The sequence below is a fragment of the Gorilla gorilla genome, chromosome 22, assembly GCF_029281585.2.
Source record: "Gorilla gorilla gorilla isolate KB3781 chromosome 22, NHGRI_mGorGor1-v2.1_pri, whole genome shotgun sequence".
NCBI lineage: Eukaryota > Metazoa > Chordata > Mammalia > Primates > Hominidae > Gorilla > Gorilla gorilla.
Genome location: NC_073246.2, coordinates 16,471,140 through 16,489,651, shown reverse-complemented (window position 1 = coordinate 16,489,651; position 18,512 = coordinate 16,471,140). Strand labels below are relative to the sequence as shown.

General features: G+C 36.3%; 1 protein-coding gene across 1 annotated transcript in view; it reads left to right on the top strand.

Moving 5' to 3' along the window:
- Positions 1 to 15,884, top strand: part of SAMSN1 (SAM domain, SH3 domain and nuclear localization signals 1) — a 137,431-nt gene extending 121,547 nt beyond the window's left edge. Inside the window, 3 exon segments of the mRNA XM_063702748.1 lie at positions 357 to 563; positions 2,496 to 2,646; positions 14,996 to 15,884. Of these exon segments, the coding sequence (XP_063558818.1) occupies positions 357 to 563; positions 2,496 to 2,646; positions 14,996 to 15,198 (561 nt within the window). The 3' untranslated portion in view covers positions 15,199 to 15,884.
- Positions 15,885 to 18,512: the final 2,628 nt, after the last annotated feature.

Genomic DNA, 18,512 nt, shown 5'->3' with positions numbered 1-18,512 from the left:
AGCTCACTGCAGCTTTGAACTCCTCCCACCTCAGTCTACAGATACATGCTACCATGCCAGGCTAATTAAAAGAAAAAAATTGTAGAAATGGGATCTCACTTTGTCACCCAGGCTGGTCTCAAATTCCTGGCCTCATGCAATCCTCCCGCCTTGGCCTCCCAAAGTGCTGGGATTATAAGCATGACCCACCATGCCACCAGCCTGAACTTTTGAAGCAAGTGAATGTTTAGATTTGTTTCTGTTATATCTGAACCCCTTTAGCATAATGTCCTCATTATTCTAGTTTTCTATGATTTCATTCTTTCTATCAATGAGGTTCTCTGAAATCTAATGTGTATGGATTTCTTTGCCCTTAGAAAGGAGACATCATAGACATTATTTGCAAAACACCAATGGGGATGTGGACGGGAATGTTGAACAATAAAGTGGGAAACTTCAAATTCATTTATGTGGATGTCATCTCAGAAGAGGAAGCAGCCCCCAAGAAAATAAAGGCAAACCGAAGGAGTAACAACGAAAAATCCAAGACTCTGCAGGAGTTCCTAGAGAGGATTGATCTGCAGGTGAGCAAATCTGTGTCCTGTTTGCTTTTGGCGGCATGTAAATGGAAACACTGAAGGGAGTGGATCAGTATTTGTGTTGCGTTGCTTAAAAATACAAGACTTACAAGCAAAGGAAAACCTGTTTTTTTCGAAGAGCTCTTATTTCTCTTTTATTACTTTTTTATGCAAGGACAAGTCTTGATATAATATCCCTTGGATTATACCTTAATAGTATTTAGCAGTGACAATAGAGATTGATGTTGAGAAAATGCAGTGAAAAATGAAAAATATCTAGGAGAATAAAAAGCCCTCAGAAAATGTCTAAATGAGAATGGTAAAGAGAGTATAAGGAATAAAGTAAGTCTAAAAAAGTGAAAGGAAAAATGAGAAGGGAATTGTATTTTCTACAAAGCAGAGATCAAAATCAAGTTGAGAGAAGATAACTGAATATAATCATTTTAAAAGTAATTTGAGGGAAACGGTGATCATCAAGCCCCATAATGATTGTGTTAAGGAAACCGTGTTGTCTGTATCTGTAACCCAATTATGATTTTCTTGTTATATTACCAAAATTCTTTTGAAATATCTACCTTGTTAAATAGTGTGTACATACAATACACCTAGTATCAATCAATTTATAGTTTTGCAATCCATTTCTAAAATTAACTCAGCAGCACTTTGATAGTTTTCAAAATTCACCAAGACAATAGTCAATTACACTTTTCTTAATTTTTTTTTCTGAATTATCTAGTTATGTTCCTGTCTGTAAACACAGTATCTAAGACTTCGTATATTACTATTGGTGCACCTCAAATGGGATATTCCTATGAGAATGTACGGGTTAGCATCTTGCCTCTGAATCTTGTTCATTCTGTGACCTGCGAGAAAACCAAGGTCTACGAGAATGAAATGACTTCCCTAAGAACGCACAGTTAAATGGTTTTATGTCAGAACAGGAAATTTTGTGTTCTTTATTCTAATTCAGTGCTAAGAATATACTTTTTTAAAGAAAGAATTGTCACTCTTCTTGCTTTTCTTCCTTTTTTTTTTTTTTGTTAAAAACGGGTGGTCATAAGTTCTTCCTGATTACTTAAAACTTTTAGACTTCCTCTTATTCTATTTTAGTAATTAAAATAAGGATATTGAAATTAGATCAAGTAAAATAGGAGGAATCTGAGGAAGTTGAAAAAGCACTCAACTTCACTTAATATTTTTATTTTGTTTGGGAGGATAGAGGTTTCAAAATAACATACAGACTTTGAAATCAGAAACCTATGAATTTTAAACTAATACATATTGATTCAAATGATGGACAAAGTATACATGCTGAGAAAACAATTCTTTCCCCAACTACAATGCTTCTATGCTTAGTAAAAGCTTCCAATTAAATAGAAAATCTCAAATTCCTTTGGTTTACATAATGCCTTTCAATCAAAATGCTACACCCACTTTTTTGTATAGAATTACATCTGTTTCAAACTCATTTTTAAACCTACCCCAAGAACGTTTTGAGAGTAGATGCTTTTGCAATCATGAAAACAAGAAGAGATGTAGATTCTGAAATATTACTGTAGCATGCTACTCTGCTAGAGGCATTTTACTGATAGACTTAAAGTAATGCTAGTTCTGTCAATTTAGTTAGTTGAGAAGTGAAACATTTCCAAATGGGATGCATGACCCAACTATTTAATTTATCCATGATTTGGAATTGTATAGCTTAAGGTAATTATTTCTTCTTTACATTTGGCCTTCCAAAAGGCGAGAATTATACAACATAATCATTTAAGAGCCCTGGAGTTCATATGTCAGAAACGAATACAAGTGAAGTTAAGTAAAAGTTCTATTGGCACCTTTGGTTCCTATATCCATCTCTATACTTTCTTTAAATCTAAAGAGAACTAAAAATAAAATATTTGAATCTGACTAATTTGCATTATATTTTTTGTCTTACAGGAATATACCTCAACACTTTTGCTCAATGGTTATGAGACTCTAGAAGATTTAAAGGATATAAAAGAGAGTCACCTCATTGAATTAAATATTGAAAACCCAGACGACAGAAGAAGGTTACTATCAGCTGCTGAAAACTTCCCTGAAGAAGAAAGTAAGTGTACACACCTACTCTTCTCCCCAGCTGATAATCAGTTTAATGTAAATAGTATAATCATTAGAAACAAAGCCCCAGTTTTATTTACTGAGATCATGAAAGCACGCTTTCCTATAAAATAAGTATTTTCATATAAGTTTGAAAACAATAACTGGTCAAATATGTAATTAGGAAAAGGGACTTATTTCCTTATTGGACTCAGGAAATGAAAGGACTTTTCTGGGTACCTCATTTCCATTCTGCAAAGCTATTAATTTACATGCAAGTGGATGCCTGCATTCCCAAAGACTGAGGGAGTTAGAGACAAGTATTTAGTAACAGCATAAGCCATTAGTGCGAAATGTCACACATGGCTTCTGTAGAACAACACAAGGCTTTAAGATAATGAGCCTTCATGGCACACAGGAAAACTCATTTCATGACCACATAGTCACATCTTGTACATGTTTATAGTACTCTTTCAAAATGTTATAATAGCTTGCAAAAATATTCAGCACTCACCTTTATTATCTGAGATGGTTCTCTGTATTTGTAAGTATTAACTGAAGATGAAATAATCATGGAGATTTACAGAATACTGTCTACAGCAACCAGGCTTGTAAAGATAGGATAGCTTTTATTTTTTATAATTATCCATCCAGACTGCCTTTCCTGCCAAATCTGGTCAGGCCCCCAAACACTGAGGTTAGGGTGTGCCAAACTCTGCAAGGAGTATTTTGTGAGCAACCAAAAGGGGAAAGTCTAACTTTAAAGATAAAAAGGAACTTAGATGATCAAATCCAGCCTTCTCTATCAAAAAATACTACTACTAATAATAATTACTAGTATTAATATTATTAGTTTTTGAGATGGTGTCTAAATCTGCTGTCCCGGGTGGAGCGCAGCGGTGCGATCTCGGCTCACCGCGACCTCCGCCTCCCAGGTTGAAGCGATTCTCATGCCTCAGCCTCCGAGTAGCTGAGATTATAGGCATGCCACCACACCTGGCTAATGTTTGTATTTTTAGTAGAGATGGGATTTCACCATATTGGCCAGCCTGGTCTCGAACTCCTGACCTCAAGTGATCCGCCCACCTTGGCCTCTCAAAGTGCTGGGATTACAAGCATGAGCCACCACACCCAGCAGTAAAAATAATACTAGTAATTATTAACTACATTTTAAAAATATATGTGCTCTGAGCAAGACTCTCGGCCAGGGTCTTTCCTGATTATTCTCTTGAGTACTTACCCTAGTTCTTTGAGTTAGACACTACTGCCCTCATTTTTATGATGAGTTATTGAGACAGCAAGTAACTTGTCTAAGAACACTCCCTTAGTGAAGTGTAGAGTTAGGATTCCAACCCAATGTATGTGCTGCTGTGTTATACTTTCTAACACTACAAGTAACAGCCCAGATGGAGAGTGAGGAGGGAGGAAAGCGTTATTTAGGGACCAGGCCTCCTGATTGTCCTTTTGTGGGCTATTCTACACTCTCTCTCATAAGTCCCACAAAATTGAGGTAGAGCACATGTTTCCTATACACTGGCTTTTTATCTAGTGAAAAGTCATTTACTTTTTAAGAAACTGGTTTTTACTTTATTCTTATCATCCTTTTCCAAGAGCTTTCACAGGCATAACTAATTTGACATCAGCAGAACTGATTTCATCATCAAGCCTAGGTTATTATATGCTTTCTTTGAAGTTGTGGGGCTGGGAGATGCAAAAGAGAGGGACATGTGGTCACAGAGGGAGACAAAGTTCAAGCTTCAGAAAGTAGCCAATTTAATCAATATTTCAAGTCAAGACAAAATTGATCAGTGTAAACAGATATAGTAAGTTCTTTCAGGTAAAGGAGTCAGTTTCATTCACATCTTGTCATTTGAAGACATGGCTCCTCACTAAACAATGTTTGGCTTAGAAGTAGATTCTATAGAGTTTTATTATGGACAATGTCCAGTGTCATTGCCAATACTCTCCAAAATGATTTGACCATGAAGTGCAGGGAGGAGAAGAGTATTTTTTGAGCACTTGTAAATGATTGCTTTTCTTCCATAATAGCACACATCTAGGTATTTTGCCCAATTTGCAGACGAGGCAAAAATTTGGAGATGAATTTCAAAGAAGTCAAACAGCTAGATGAGTGCAGAGATGGAGATTTAATCAAAGGGAGTCTACTATAAAACTCCTCCACATGTGCAAATTGGCCAATATGAAAGCAATGAATATTTGAAAATTGAAGTTTTCTGCTACTTCACCAATTTTCTCAAGGGCTTTAGTTCAGTTTTCTGTATCAGAAGGTAAAAGGCGAGAGGCTTCCATGGCTGCCTGTCAACAGGGTTTGTGGAGAGAAGGGGCTGGGAACCTGGGCAAGCAGCACTTTCAGCAATAAACAGTATCCCCAGGGGCCCACAGAGGGAAGATGGGTTCAGTGCCAAAGGCTTGCGTCCCCTTAATTTTTTCATTCCACTTCACTCATCACCTGTCTCCTTTCTATGCTAACAAAAGAACAATTATTCATAGATGGTAAAATTATTTATAGAGCCGGTGTAATTAAAAAGAAAAAAAAGAAAAGAAACACCTGATGCAAAATTCGTCCATTGCAAGATGAGAAGATGAAAATCCAAGTAGCTAAGTGGCTTTCTCAGGCTCACAAATCTATAATTCAGTCTCTTACATCTATCAGAAACATGTTCTGCCATATCCTGGTCTCTGAAAACAAAACATAGTATCTCCAAAGCATTAAATGGTTTTTGATGTTTGATATAAAAAAGGACATGTCCCAGAAATTATTCCCCTGCATAAAACTTTAGAAAATGATGCTTGAAGGTCACTTGAAGTTGATTACTTAATGACAGCCAGTAAGGTACAAACATACACAGAGCCAAATTCTGGGAGATGAAAAATGGAAAAAAAATACAGATTCAACCAGTGCTTCTTGTCAACACACTACCCTGAGATTTTTCTTATTTTAATCTTATGGTCTAGAGTAGTATTAGAATATACATGTCAAAAAGATGCATATTGCAGGTTAGGCTATTCTGACTGAAAGCTATTTATCTTATATGAAACTGCTTTGCTCAAGAAATAAAGAAGAATGACTTCCATTTGTCAATAAGATGTTGAGTTCTGATGATTTGGCACCATACTGGCTGCATGCTTATTTTTATCTATTTTCTACTCTGTGAATCATATCTCCTACAACCATGCTAAAGATTAAACGCACAACCTTCCTGTACCTTGAATGATAAAGACCTTGAGTATATGATTATATAAAACTGAGACATTTAAAAACAAATGCATGTCACGTTAAAGGTTAAAAATAGTTTGCTTTTGTTTTTAAGAATGGGACATGTAAATTTTCTAGGATATTATGGATGCATTTTACTTTGATCATTGAATGATGTCAGTTTGAGGAATGGCCATAAATTTCTAGTTTGGTGTTTCATTGTTAGATTGAGAACATAAAAGGATTTGCTTTGCTAATCATGCAATATAAAAGTTGAGCAAAATGGGCACATATCTTGAGGATAAGAGCTAAAATTTTGAGATAATGTAGAAAAGACAAGTCCTATGTGAGTCTTGAATATATCTGAAGAGACCAAGAGGATGGGGTACAAAACATGGAAAAAAACCAGACTTCTAAGATTTAAAGCAAGAATTTTTCCTTTTCTCTTCTTAGCCCAAGATAGACAGCAGTGTACCCACTTTGACCTTGAAAATGTAAACTGGATTACACTTTTTTTTTTTTGTATTGTACTTTAAGTTCTGGGATACATGTGCAGAACATGGAGGTTTGTTACACAGGTATACACATGACATGGTGGTTTGCTGCACCCATCAACCCTTCATCTACATTAGGTATTTCTCCTAATGCTATCCTTCCCCTAGCCCCCCACCCCCTGACAAGCAGTGGTGTGTGATGTTCCCCTCCCTGTGTCCATGTGTTCTCATTGTTCAGCTCCCACTTGTGAGTGAGAACATGTGTTTGGTTTTCTGTTCCTGTGTTAGTTTACTGAGAATGATGGTTTCCAGCTTCATCCATGTCCCTGTAAAGGACATGAACTCATCCTTTTTTATGGCTGTGTAGTATTCCATGGTGTATATGTGCCAGATTTTCTTTATCCAGTCTGTCATTGATGGGCATTAGGGTTGGTTGCAAGTCTTTGCTATTGTGAATGGTGTTGCAATAAACATATGTGTGCATGTGTCTTTATAGTAGAGTGATTTATAATCCTTTGGGTATAGACCCAGTAATGGGATTGCTGGGTCAAATGGTATTTCTGGTTCTAGATCCGTGAGGGATCGCCACACTGTCTTTGACAGTGGTTGAACTAATTTACATTCCCACTAACAGTGTAAAAGCATTCCTATTTCTCCACATCCTCTTCAGCATCTGTTTTTTCTTGACTTTTTAATGATCCTGATTCTAACTGGTGTGAGATGGTATCTAGGTCACTGCTCGGTGGGAAGTAAAGATGCTTCTCCAACAAGCTGATGAAAGGGCTGGTATGTGGTGTTAGTGCTGATCACAGGATTACCTCTGGAGGAGGATAACCACCCTGGGGTTCTGCAATCCCAGCAAGACCAGCATAGATATTTGGAATTTGCTCCTGTGTTGCATTTAAACTGAGAGGAATTAGGTCATCGGTTCCCTCAACTGGGAATCTAGATAAGGTTATAGGGAGAAGAAAAATTGGGGTGAGATGCAGCTCTTGAAGGGACAAGAGAGCAGGATCTGTTTATTTTGTGCACATTTAGGTTTTTCTATTTATCATCTGAATTTAAAAATGTTTCATTTACTTTGGAAGTCAGTATTCCCAAATAAAAAAGAGAACAGAGAATATGTGTGTGTGTGTGTGTGTGTGTGTGTGTGTTGTTCCATAAACACAATCTTCAAGGCCCCTTTGCCTTACTCTGAAGACCTCTTTAGAATAATAAGCTGGTTTACTGTTGTTTATAGTAAACATCTTGTCTTTATTCTGCACTTGTTCCTCATTTTTCACATTCAGAAGCACTCCAATGTGTCTTAAAATTGTGTCTATGAGAATGTGTACTATTGTCCTTGGGGAAAATGGGTGATGGAAATACCTTGTTTGCTCTAGATTACAGGGATAATTAAATTTAAAATTGAAAACAAAGTAACAGAATAAGCAAACTTTACAGAATCTGTATACAATGCATTTGAGGTACCTGCAAACTCTGGCTGCAGTGCCAAATGAGGAGGAAAGGGAAAGGGTGGGTTGTGTGCCAGAATGTTGATACCAGCTGTGGTCACAGCAGCCCCTCATTGCTCAAGCATCCCCAGTTGTGCCTTCCTGCCTGCCTGCCTGCCTGCCCGCCTGCCTGCCCAAATCGATGCAGGGCAAATGGCGGGCCGCAGCCAGGAGCCTGGAACACGAGCTGTCAGCAGGGGAGATTTGTATTTATGCCAAGCAGCAGTCCAGCAGTTGGCCTAACAGTGTGCCAGCATAGCCTGGGCCTAGCCCCTGACATGTGTACCTGGAGTTTCCAACCCACTTGCCATATGATTTGCATCTAGATTCAAGAAATATACAGCTTTAAAGAAAAGCTATGCTACCTGTCCACACAAAGTAGAGAAAGCATGCAGGCATTTTACTTGTATGTATTTAATATCTATAGTCATAGTTGTTTGCCCTCATGCAATTTAATTTCTTCAAATTTCTTTTTAATTTTACCTCCAAACTTTCACTTATGATGGATGCCATATTCTATATCATACAAAAAACTATAAAATAAAGTATAAGGATTCTCACTTTTCTACCGGAAAATTTCCAGTGAAAAGTGTTCACAGATTTTTCACTTTAGCCACATAAGGACCTCTCTAATGGCCGTATATATAGAGCACTCCTGTACCTGTGTTTATATTGCATTGTGATTGTATACAACACATAGTTTTGTAATGATTACCCTGGCCAAACAAGACCAAATCTTCTATTACCATATGCTTTCCCAAAGCCCCTAGTCCTGTGCTTTGCATTAGTGGATGGTTAACATAAAATGAGTAAATGATGAATGAGGAGGTCAAAAGATCCCCAAATAGTAAGTCAGTATTCTATTATTATAAAAATAAAGTTGTCTGCAATCCCATCTCACACATACAAGTATTTGTAATAAGCAGATCGGTATTTGAGTATGTTGTCAAGATTTAGTTTATGAATATGCTAACCATGCATGTGTGCATGCATGTGTGCAAGAGTGTAAATAAGTACATTTTTGGAGGGCAATAACGTGAAACACAATCAAAGTTTAAAATATGCACACTTTTGTATCCAGAAATTCCAGTTCTAAGTATTTGTCCTACGAAATTCAAGATACAAATGCACAAAAATACTAGCTAAAAATCTAGTAGTTTTGGGTAAAAACTAAAAACAATAGGGACTTCCATCAATAATTAACCTGTTAAATAAATTAAGATATACCCAAACAATAAAGTAGTTTTGAAGGTGTGATGTTAAGAAAATGATATAGCGTGCTGTTTACTGATATTAAAGTTTTTTAAAAATATGTTAAATGTGAAAGCAAATTGTAGATCAATAATATGCAGGGTATTCCTATTTTTGTCAAAAGTAATAATTTTAGACATAGTGAAATTAGATTAGTTTTTTATCATATCTATATAGGGAAGGCAAAATTTTATCTCTACCCTCTTAGGCTTTTTAAAACAGCTGAAAATTAAATTGATATAAGACAGACCAACAGGAGAAAATCACACAAATTTATTTAACACAAATTTCATGTGGCAAGGGAGGCTTCATGGGAAATGAAGACCCAAAGATGCAGTTAGAGTTGAACACTTGTATACTGAATTAGACAAAGAATAATAAGTTGTGAAAATGTGACAAGTCACAGAAGCTTGAAATAGGCTAGCTAATTGGGTGAAGTGGTTAGATAGATAAGGGTTTGTCTAACATGGCTTGTTTGTACAGATTTCCCTCTGCCTCAACTTCCTGTCCTTGATGATAGGAATGATACTTTTCTTCTGGTAGAGGGAAGGTAGCTTTCACATGGAAATGCCATCTGCTTTTAAGAAGCAGAAGGAAAGTCAGACTAGGCATGGTGGCTTATGCCTGTAATCCCACCACTCTGGGAGGCTGAGGCAGGAGGATTGCTTGAGTCCAAGAGTTCAAGACCAGCCTGGGCAACCTAGCCAGACCCTATTTCTCTCTCTCTTAAAAAAAAAAAAAAAAGGGAAAGCCAGAGTGATATTCTTGCACCTGCTCTCTTCAAGTGCCTTCAACTCAAAATAGTCAATATGCCAGAGCAGCATATTTTGGGGTAATGTGTTCTTAACTCCTTCATCATGTAAATGGGTTTAATTAACCTATAAGAAATATGAACTTGACTTTCCAAGGCCCCTAATTAAATAACGTGTGACAGTTTTAAACGTTATTTGGTCATTACGAAAATAGTCAGTACAATATGACAACTTTAACTGAGGAGGGTAAATATTTCCTGGGACCAAAGCCCTCCATATGGTGTATGGTTGGGGAGAGTAGCAGTCTAACGAGATTGCCCAGGTAGGTGCTGAGTTATCGTGATCTTGAGTGAGTATGCCTCTGCCTCTGCTGAAGTTCCTAGCACAGTGGAAGTGGAGATTGCCCTAGCTGAAAGCGAAAAGGTCTATTTCCAGGTACACATCTCGTTAGAAGCTAGGCTCCAAAAAGAGATATGCAAGAGGAGGGGAAGTCATTTCAACTCCATATCCTCTCATGGCCTCAGGGGAACAGAAGCCACCAGTTATTTTCCTATGAACGGAATCCTATTTTTCATTTGTTGTTGTGTTTCCAAAAGGTGGGTTAGTATTCAAGTGAAATGAACACCAAATATTCACTGTTATTAGAATTAAAGAGTTCAGGTAACTTAAGAATGGGCTTTAGATGAAATAAAAAATAACTGAGAGACATGCCATGTTGTCCACTAAAATTTCCTCCCTGGATAACGCTGCCTCTGGACAAATAAATATAGCCGTAGTTACCTGAACAGTGGCTGGGTTTTCATTTGAGTGACTCCAGTGAGGTTAAAACGTGAGATTGAGGTTTTGAGTCATCCTAAGATGTGTATCCCTGGGTTTTGCCTCTTTGGAGATGGCCCCAGGATAGAGACAAACGGGAAGATGATTGATGGAGCTGAGAGGTATTCTCATTTGAATTTTAACAAAATTCCTTTTTTGCTCTCTTTTAGTTCCAATTTCCTTTAATTCATCTAAATATCATTGTGTTTATTAAAAAATTATTTATTGAGAAATTCCTTTAGCCAGGAATTTTCCTATGCCTTTAAGGTTGCATTATTTTATAGTACTTCGCCCAAAGAAAGAGAGGCTTCAAAGCTAAGGCAAGCAAGATGGTAAAGACAAAATCTGGATGATTTGGGCAAAGAAATCTGGAAAAGTCAAGCAAAAATTAGTTTTCATTTTTTTGAATCTTTAATTTTTTAATATGTAAAGGTGGGGCAGATTTCTCTTCTTAGAGTAGAACTTTTTCCCAGAATAAGGATCCAGTTTTATTTCCTTAAAACTATCTTCACTTTTAGTATAATTGAGATTGCCTTTCTTAATTAATTAAATGTCAAAACTCCAATATAATTATTTTGTGAATAATTATATTAGACATCTTCTGTTTTCATCACCATGCCACCCTTTTCTTTCAACATTGATAACTATCTTAAAATGTTTTTACATGGGCTTTATACAATTCTGTAACAATTTTGGTAGGAAATAAATTATTTTAATATGCAAATTAGCTCTTCATGATAAAATATTTCCTAAGTAATTTTTTAATATTATTTTATTTTTATTATGTAGACTACAGAATTATACAGCTTTCTGGAGTTCCTAGTATGCCGGCTGTCAGCTGGCAGCAATAAGAAAGACCCTTTTTCAAATTATTTAATAATTCTTCAGTGTATTCTAATTTAGATACGTATGTCCTTTAAGATATTTAAAAACCATTTGGGGGCTTTACTGAAAAATTATACCATTTTAATTCTTTCATTAAAAACAATGTGGATGACCTGAGAAACAGAGGGAAAATTAACAAATTTGAACACTTTTGTTTGTAAGTTATATGCATATGTGTATGTTTTCATATAATTGTAATAATAGAATACATGAATTATGTATACTTTTTTAAACCTAGCATATTATCAGAAATGTTTTAGTATAAAAAGATGCACTGAAACATCCTATGGGAAGTCCGTAATTTTGTAGGCAAACCTGTTTCTTATTCCAATGTGTTACTTGCCTGGTTAGCCCAGATGATTGAACCATGGGACAAAACTGATGAAGGTTATGGTTTCAATTTCTGGGTAGGCCAGTTAGCTTTACTCTGTTTCATGGCCACATGAAGGGACCAAATGACTTAGAAAGAAAATGTGGATGCATTAATGTGAATTCATCTCCTCTGCAGGAAAGAAACACCCATAACACAAGACCTAGGTTTGCGTCAATCCCTGTCATTAGTGTCAGGATGAAAAGAAACAAGAAGAGGAAAATCTCGATCCTCCAAATACAAAAGTGAATGCAATATAGCTTTCATCTCCGTAATATAACATAATGACCTGCCTTTTTATAGTTACAGTTGAGAGTTCCAGCTGATCACCTGCCTGAAATTATTGCAAGCCTGGTAGGAAGCATTTGAGGAGGCACAGTCTTGTTTTCATTTCACGAGGAAATCATTTAGCAAATTACTGCTGTTCTGTAAATTACTGTGCTGCATAACTTTCATACTGAGAAACTATTTTCTTTTTCCATAAAAATTGCAGATGAAAGGTTTCTACAATAAATGGCCTGTGTTTAAAACAAAACCATTCCTAGAATTTAGAGAACGTGATATAGCATTTCTCATGTGGAAATAAAAACAAATACATTTTTATTACTAATATTACACAATGACATATTCTCTAGTAAAGACAGTTTTTTAATTTATTTACTTTGTTCCCCATTGAGGTGAATGCACAGAGGCTTCTGAGGGTGAAATAACAAGCTAAATATTTATTTTTTTAAAGGAAAAGAACTAATTTTGGAAATTACAGTTCTTAAAGACTCTGCTTCATATCCTGAAGAGAGCCCCACAATTGGTAATCAACCTAAATAGAACAGAGTGTTGGGAACAAAGAGTTTTTATTATGCCAAGTCTTGTTTAGGATATCAGTGTGAAGGGAAGTAGATCAGTTCTTTTAATTTTGCATTGAGGTAATATCGGCCCAAACATAATCTGGGGAAATCTGGCCTTATCCCCACAATCATTATGACTAAGAGGTTCACACTCCAAATAGGATGATCATTGCTGATGTGGCAGAATGCATACAAAAGCACTAATTCCTCTGGCCTTTTCTAGAAACACTTGGATAATGGAACACAGAGCTGGCTCATTTCATTTCAGTGGCAATAAGATAGAAAAGCCAAGGCAGGATAGAAAGCAATTCTTCAGAGAATGAGGTCCCATTTTAGTGCTGCCTTTTCATAAAAAAAAAGGGCTTAGAAAGAAGAGTGAATGACTGATACTCAGAAAGACTAGTGAATAATAAGTAAACCCTCCCAAACTTAAAGATTGTCATGAATAATGCACACAAAATGCTTCCATGGTAGCTAAAATTTAAAAATAACAATCACAATAGGTGCCTATTAAAATTGTCATCTTATATCTAGAAGTAGTTATAATATCACTAGGCAAATACCTGATATTTGAATCTGTAGTTAAAATTGTGGGGCAAATGTGAAGATTCAGAAGAATGGCATAAATACGGTTTCACTGTTGCAAATACAAGCCTTAAGGAAAAGGTTAAAAGAACTGTTATGACTCATTCTGAAGATGGGTAGACTAAGAAGCAATTTTTATCATTTTCTTCCAGCCTTTCTCAACCAGTGTTCTTCTTCTAAACTACAGAATTTAGGAGATATTTTAAGTAACACTTTTCAATTTCTCCCATGGATGATGCTTAACTAGTACCATTCTATAAACATTAAAGAGAAGTTAATTCATTAACACAAGGGTAACTTACAGCACAATTCTCATTTGTAATGGAAGTTGATGGCAATTGGACACACAGTGGATCATAAACTAATGTTAGCAAAACATATGGAAACTACAAAATGCATTTTAAAGCAAGATATATATATATATAATAAATAAGATAGAGATTTCCTAGATATAAATTAATTAGCATTATAATAGCCTATTGAAGAAAATTATACATTTTCCTCCTTTGAAGGATTCCGAGGTTTGGATTTACTTTATTCTCACTGGAATGGGATGAAGTGCAAAGCCTCTGTAGGCAGAGTTCTTGTCCCAACCTTAAATGTGTGTCTGGCTCTTTCAACGTGGAGCTATTCAAATGCCTACAGTGGTGAAGCCCCAAGGTTAGAAGGGGAAAGAGGAAGATATGGTACTGCAGCTAAGAGGCAGTACCTGAGATCTATTTCTTCTCTGAGGAGCTCAGCTCAGGATGCAGAAACACCCATCAAGAAACTTCACATGGACAGAGAGAAAGTTGACGCTAAAGGAATCGAGAAGAGTAACATGTGAACTTCAGGCTGCTTAGGGGTTCTTCCAAAATATATTTTGTTATATCCCTAATAGTAATCTTTTTCTAAAAGATAATGCCTGTTGAATATAGAACACTGCTTTAAGAATGCAGAATTATCAATCTGAAAATAAATGATTATTCTTCAGGACTACAGACAAAGATATGGAAGACTAAATATTCATAAAGTAGATTCAGTGGAAATTTTGGTGTTTTACTTTCTAAAAGCAACCTGGTTTCTTATATCTATTTTGTGATACATGCAAACATAGGAAAATTCTGGATATTTAAAGTTTTATTAGTTAACTTCCAAATAATTGAAGTCCTACTGTACATTCTTACTTATAGTGATAATTTATTAATCAATCTAGATTATCATGAATCTAAAATTGTTCACAAAGATCACTATTGACTTGGATTGTGCATTTAAACTTTAAATGCCTTTTTCTAATGATACTTTAAGGAGTATTTGGGCAAGGCATCAGTCACACTGTGGATACAATCTGCTTTCTCTGGCAACTTATTATTAATGTAAAATGAGAGTCCATATTGATCTTTGCTTATGCAGGAAGTTCACATGAATTCCATGAAACTGCAAGTGAACAATGAAGGGCAAATTTTGGCTTCTAATAAAACAGTAGCTTGAATATTTGGGTGCAAATATCTCTTTTGTAATAAACAAAGATATCTTTTACTTGCAGAACTTTCCATTGTAATGAAGTCATGGTTAGAACAGTTAAAATGGGATAATACTTGAAAGTGAATGAGTACATGAATAAGATTTTGTGTTGCTTTACCTAACTCCTGCCCTTTTTTTCCATTTATAGTTATTCAAGAGCAAGAAAATGAACCTGAGCCCCTATCCTTGAGCTCAGACATCTCCTTAAATAAGTCACAGTTAGATGACTGCCCAAGGGACTCTGGTTGCTATATCTCATCAGGAAATTCAGATAATGGCAAAGAGGATCTGGAGTCTGAAAATCTGTCTGACATGGTACATAAGATTACTATCGCAGAGCCAAGTGACTGAACACACATTCCCAACTATATATCTACAGATGCATTCCGTTTTAACTCTTCTTGAGCTAAAACATCAAATAGGAGAGGAAGATAAGATAAATATTTGTAAATAAAACCTAAAGTTTAAATGTTTTAATCTGAAAAATTGTACATAAAATTTTGTATCTCTAACATTCCAAATTACTGTCAATAAAATATATATTTATTATTTTAAATGCTATGCGTTAATATTTCACTTGCCTGTATTAGAAAGGCAAAATGTAAGACTTTGGTATGTGTGGCATATGCTTTATTTGGCTTTTTTTTACAAGTACAATATCTGCAAAAAACAAAGTAACCTTTTTTCATACTTGCCAGTTTTGAATTTGTATATGTTATTGAACAAATAGTAATAGAGGATTCGCTGTTGAAACAAGATGTCCAAGCAATGTTATATTCATTTTTATACTTATTGGGAAAGTGTGAGTTAATATTGGACACATTTTATCCTGATCCACAGTGGAGTTTCAGTAATTATATTTTGTTGATTTCTTCATTTTGTTTTCTGGTATAAAAGTATAGATAATGCGTAGTCACTTCTGATTTAGTGAAACCAATTGTAATAATTGTGCAGATGTTTTGTCTTTAAGTGTAAATATTTTAAAATTTGACATACCCTAATGTTAATAATAAAAAGAACTATTTGCATATTGCATTTTCCAGAGTAATGTTACTTAGGGGTTTTAATACTGGACTTTAGAGAAAATATCTCCTCCCAGACACCCCTCACTTTTTGTAATATAAGTGCATCCCATAGCAATAATCTCAACCTCCTCAACCTCCTCTGTCCGCTGATGTTTATCTGACTCACTTGATACCCCCAGGAAACTTCAATTCAACATAACCAAACCATCGATTTTCTCTACAAATTTGCTTCTGCTTTTTTATTGCCAACTCCTCTTTACTGCTACTAACACCCAGCCGGTCATCAAAGCAGAAAATCACTTCTTGCTTCATCTCACATATATCCTCCTCATACAAATTCAATAAGTAATCAAGCCCTATGGATCCTACCTCTAAAAATGCTTTCATATTCATGGCCTTCTATCCATTTCCATGGTTGTTGTCTTGCTTTGGATCCTCATGATCTCATGCACGGAATACGGCAGTAGCTTTCCAACTGACCCCCTACCTTCTCATCCATCCTCCACACAGCCTCCAGATAAATCTTTCTAACCCACGAATCAAATCAGGTACTTTTCTGCTTGAAAGTTTTGTGTGGCTTCTCATTGTCTTTAGTATAATATCCAAACTTCCTTCCAGGCTGCATAAGGTCTTCCCCAATTGCTTTTTACCTACCTTATGAATTGTAACTACCCCCTCACCACCACCACCATACACACACACCTCTCAATCTACACTCCAGCCATAACAATATACTTGCAATTTTCTTCCCTTTGTGACTTTCCATATGCTATTTATTTTCCTGGAGTGTCTCCTGCTATTTTCCACATTAGGAAGTCTCCCTCTTTCCTCCATCCTAAAGGTCGCTTACTCTGTGAAGCCTTCCATGATTCCCTTTGGTGCTCTCTTCTTTGTGTTTCCATAGCAACTTGTAAATTGTGGGTCATAGCACTTGTCATATTATGCTTTATATATTTGTATGACAATTGCCCTTCCGTAAGACTGTGACCTCCTTGTGACAGAGATTATTTTGTTTAGCCTTTTTAATCTCTGGTGCCTAACATAATACCTGGCACACAGTGGGCACTTAGGAAATATTTGCTAGAGGGCATTGAACATGATGATTATTCCTATATAACAGATTCCATCTTCCTATTTAAATTGATCCATTCAATTTATATAGGTACTGTAGGTAAGTACCTTCCAAAGTGACCTATTTTTTTTTAACCAATACAACGTAATACCTTAGGAAAAAACAGGAAACACAAAGTGTTATTTCAAATGCTGGAGGACAACATTACACTGCTAACGTCTGGCATATTTTTCCAGACCCCTGAGATTTAACCGCATATGCAGTGCCCAGGTGAAGCTAAAGCACATGTCTACCTCTATTCCTCCCACTTCACAGCATGAAATGGTGTTTCATTTCAGTTTTCCAAGGTCCTGCCTCCATCATGACCCCACTCTTGCTATGGCTACCACTCCAAATCGATTATTCTGGGGCCTCCTTAAACACAGCAGTCACTAACCATGATTTTAAAACTTTAATCAACCTGCTGCCTCAGGGAGATCAAGACAGGATAGCTTCTTTATGGAGATGCCAGGAAATTATAAGTTGGGGAGCAACTAACAAACTACTTGACTTTAAAACGGTGGCAATTGCCCATGACGCATACTCAGCCACAACTTCAATCACTTAAAAATGAAGGTCTGGTACCCAGTCAAGGATTTAGGGAAATGCTTTTGAGGGGAAGTGCTGCAGAGCCCTTGAGGAGATTGAAGCACAGGAAGAGAGATTGGATTCCTAAAAAGAGGAGACACCATGAGGCTCAAGTGGTCAGGAAGAAGGCCTCATCACGGAGTTCCGCACTAAAAAGGACACAAGCATAGCGGACGTATACTCCACATTAAGGGAGGGCTGCTGTCCTCACCTTACCCACAGCTCCTTACGGATCCTCTGCAGCTCTCGCCTCAGCTCCCTCAACGTGGGGGAGGGAACATCAACAGAAGGAAGACAGGTTTTTCCCTTGGCCATGGAAAGCTGAATAAAGAGCAGTGGAAAGATAAGAAACGGCTCATCCAAGGTTGGGAGGTAGCTGAGGAACTTGGACCTTCTGCTGCTTTTGGCGGAGTGAGAGACATGAGCCCAAGCCTTTTAAGATGGCTAAAGGATTAACATTATAATAATTACAAGATCATGATACTGGCTTTGTGTTTCTAGGTTGAACTCTGACGACATTTCCCAGTCTCATATGTTTATTTATTCACTCAGCAATATTTAAAGTTGGAACGTGTATGCTGTCCAAGACTATGCCAACAAAGGTCTTTTTAACTATATAACCGCATGAGAATCATACCATAGCTTCTCTCATTGGAACCCACTGAGTCATATATACACAGATCAGAATATACCGTTATTCTGATCCCAGAGATTCCGTATCTTTGCAAATTCAAGTATGTTGTGACAATATGCATGGTTAGAGGAATTTTATTCCAGATAAATAAATAAAATCCTCATAATAATTTTTTGATGAATACAAAAATCAGATCATTTAAATTCTGAGTTCCCCTTGTAATGTAAAGATGAATATATCTACATTCTGAAGTATTTCATTATAATCTTTTCTCTTTTAATCAATTAAATTGCCAAGGGAGTTAGTT